This window comes from Petaurus breviceps, unplaced genomic scaffold (genome assembly GCF_028583685.1).
Source record: "Petaurus breviceps papuanus isolate PSGF00001 unplaced genomic scaffold, PetGlider_PUasm1.0 173, whole genome shotgun sequence".
Classification (NCBI taxonomy): domain Eukaryota; kingdom Metazoa; phylum Chordata; class Mammalia; order Diprotodontia; family Petauridae; genus Petaurus; species Petaurus breviceps.
This window is the reverse complement of record NW_027185759.1, coordinates 34,312,103-34,314,223: the sequence shown is the minus strand read 5'-3', so window position 1 is coordinate 34,314,223 and position 2,121 is coordinate 34,312,103. Positions and strand designations below refer to the sequence as shown.

Sequence of the window (2,121 nt, the reverse complement as noted above, 5' to 3'; positions counted from 1 at the left end):
AAGGAAGGAAGGAAGGAAGGAAGGAAGGAAGGAAGGAAGGAAGGAAGGAAGGAAGGAAGGAAGGAAGGAAGGAAGGAAGGAAGGAAGGAAAAGAAAATAATACTCAAAAGGAAGCTATTAGAAGTAGAAGTTGGAGGGAAACCAGGGAAGGCCTGTAGGAAGGAAAAATTTGAATTGAGGTTTGGAGAACACTAGGGAAGCTAGGCAATAGAGGAGAGAGAGAGGCAGAGACAGAGACAAAGACAGAGAGACAGAGACAGACAGAGACAGAGACAGAGACAGATAGAGACAGAGAGACAGAGACAGACAGAGAGGGAGAGAGACAGACAGAGAGACAGACAGAGAGAGAGACAGAGAGACAAAGAGAGACAGAGACAGAGAGACAGAGAGACAGACAGAGACAGAGAGAGAGGGAGAGTGAGAGACAGAGACAGAGAGAGAGAGATAGAGAAAGAGAGCACTATAGACATGGGAGAGGCAGAGGGGACTAGGAAAAAGGCACTAGTAAGCCATTCAAGTGCTTGAGTACAGTTATCCTGGAGAATTCTCCTCTTCGGGCCATAGATCTCCCAATTATTTCAACCATTTCCCATTTGATAAGGATTAATCAGAATTTTGATTGCCTCACTCTGGATTGTTTCCAGCTTTTCAACATCCTTTCTAAACTGTGATATCTACATCTGAGAATGATAGTCCTGATATAATCTAGAAGTAATATGTCTCTTTTTAATTTTTTTAAAGGTATTAGATCCTTCCTTTATTCCTTATGATTCTTATGTTTTGTTTCTCTCAACAAGGCACTGCCACAAATAATTCAAGAACTATTGCTTTCTTGCCTCCTTAACGTCCAATTTCCCAATCCCCTTTCCTATCTAGTGTCTCAGGGTCAGCAACCCCTGCCACACCTGTGGACGAAGTTTCTGTAGTAGCTGGAGAGACTCATGGGACAAGAAGTCAGGCCACTCAACATGGCCTCGGCGCTCAGGGTCAAGGGCAGCAAACTGTTCAGCTGCCCTCTCTTCCGGCTCTTCACTCAGTGCCCTTTCACTTCCTCCCCTTTTTGCTGCCTGATTGTGGTAGCACAGAAAGTCCTCCAGTGTCAGGGAACAATCAGGAATAATTTTGCACTGCTGTAAGTTCTCCATGAGACTGTACATCTCTTCTTCTGTGAGAAGCAGGTTGAGGTTGTTACAATAGTAACAGCTCCAGCCTGTTTCAGTGGGAGCCATCTCAGTCACTTCCATTGCCCTGTCTCCCTGTAGATAGCCCATTCGGCGCAAGCAGCCATCATGAAAAACCCTAGTGCAGATCCTACATGGGAAGAGGCTCTCAGCAGTCCATACCTCACAAATCTCACACATCTCATCACTGATAACAGATTCTCTAGGTTCCAAGCAGATATCAAGTGGCTTGTCATCATTTAGTTCCCGAATGGGTCGGATGAAGGCAGGTGGTGTGAAGCGATTGGCACGATCAAACTCTCAGGTTCTACCCCATGGCCATCCCTTAGCCGTTCCCAGGCTGCTTTGTTGACACTGTTCTCTTCCTGTGGGACAGCCGCCACTGTCTCTGGCTCATCCTCTTCTTGTACTTCTTGGACAGAGTGCTCTACTGTGCCCCTCCGAGACCCAGCTGATTCACCTGTGCATCGGACAGAAGGCCTATCCCGTAGCCCTTCCTTGAAAGCTGACACAGCCAGGCTCACCTTCTGAACCTGCTCCACTGTCTGCCTCTTGGACATCAACACTCCCATGATTCTGAAATGGCTCAATTTCCTTGGTCACACTAGGTTTGTATGTGCAGCAGTACAGAGAGCAGGAACTTTGTTTCCAAGGCCACAGAATTACAGACGGAACAGGCAAGGTCCTTACACAGCAGCTTCCGAATACTGCTTTCTTTGGGAACCCAGGTTTGGCTGGAGTTTTTAACTTGGTTCCATGAACTTAAAAATATTTTGGCAACTGTATATAATGGATTTCCTTTGCAATCCTCTCTATATTTTTTTATGCATTTAAAAACATGATTCTGTGAAGGAGTCTGTAGGTTTCACCAGTCTTTTCAGGATGGACAACAGTTCCAAGGGGGTCTTGATGTCTTCCTGGGTAGATCTCCAAACTCTTT

The 2,121-nt window shown here is 46.0% G+C and overlaps 1 protein-coding gene across 1 annotated transcript; it reads right to left on the bottom strand.

Moving 5' to 3' along the window:
- Window positions 1–739: 739 nt before the first annotated feature.
- Window positions 740–1,865, bottom strand: LOC138157889 (PHD finger protein 24-like). The gene is given in 2 exon segments (XM_069083669.1): window positions 740–1,483; window positions 1,486–1,865. Coding segments are annotated over 2 exon segments (879 nt in total). The 5' UTR covers window positions 1,754–1,865; the 3' UTR covers window positions 740–872.
- Between the last annotated feature and the right edge of the window lie 256 nt (window positions 1,866–2,121).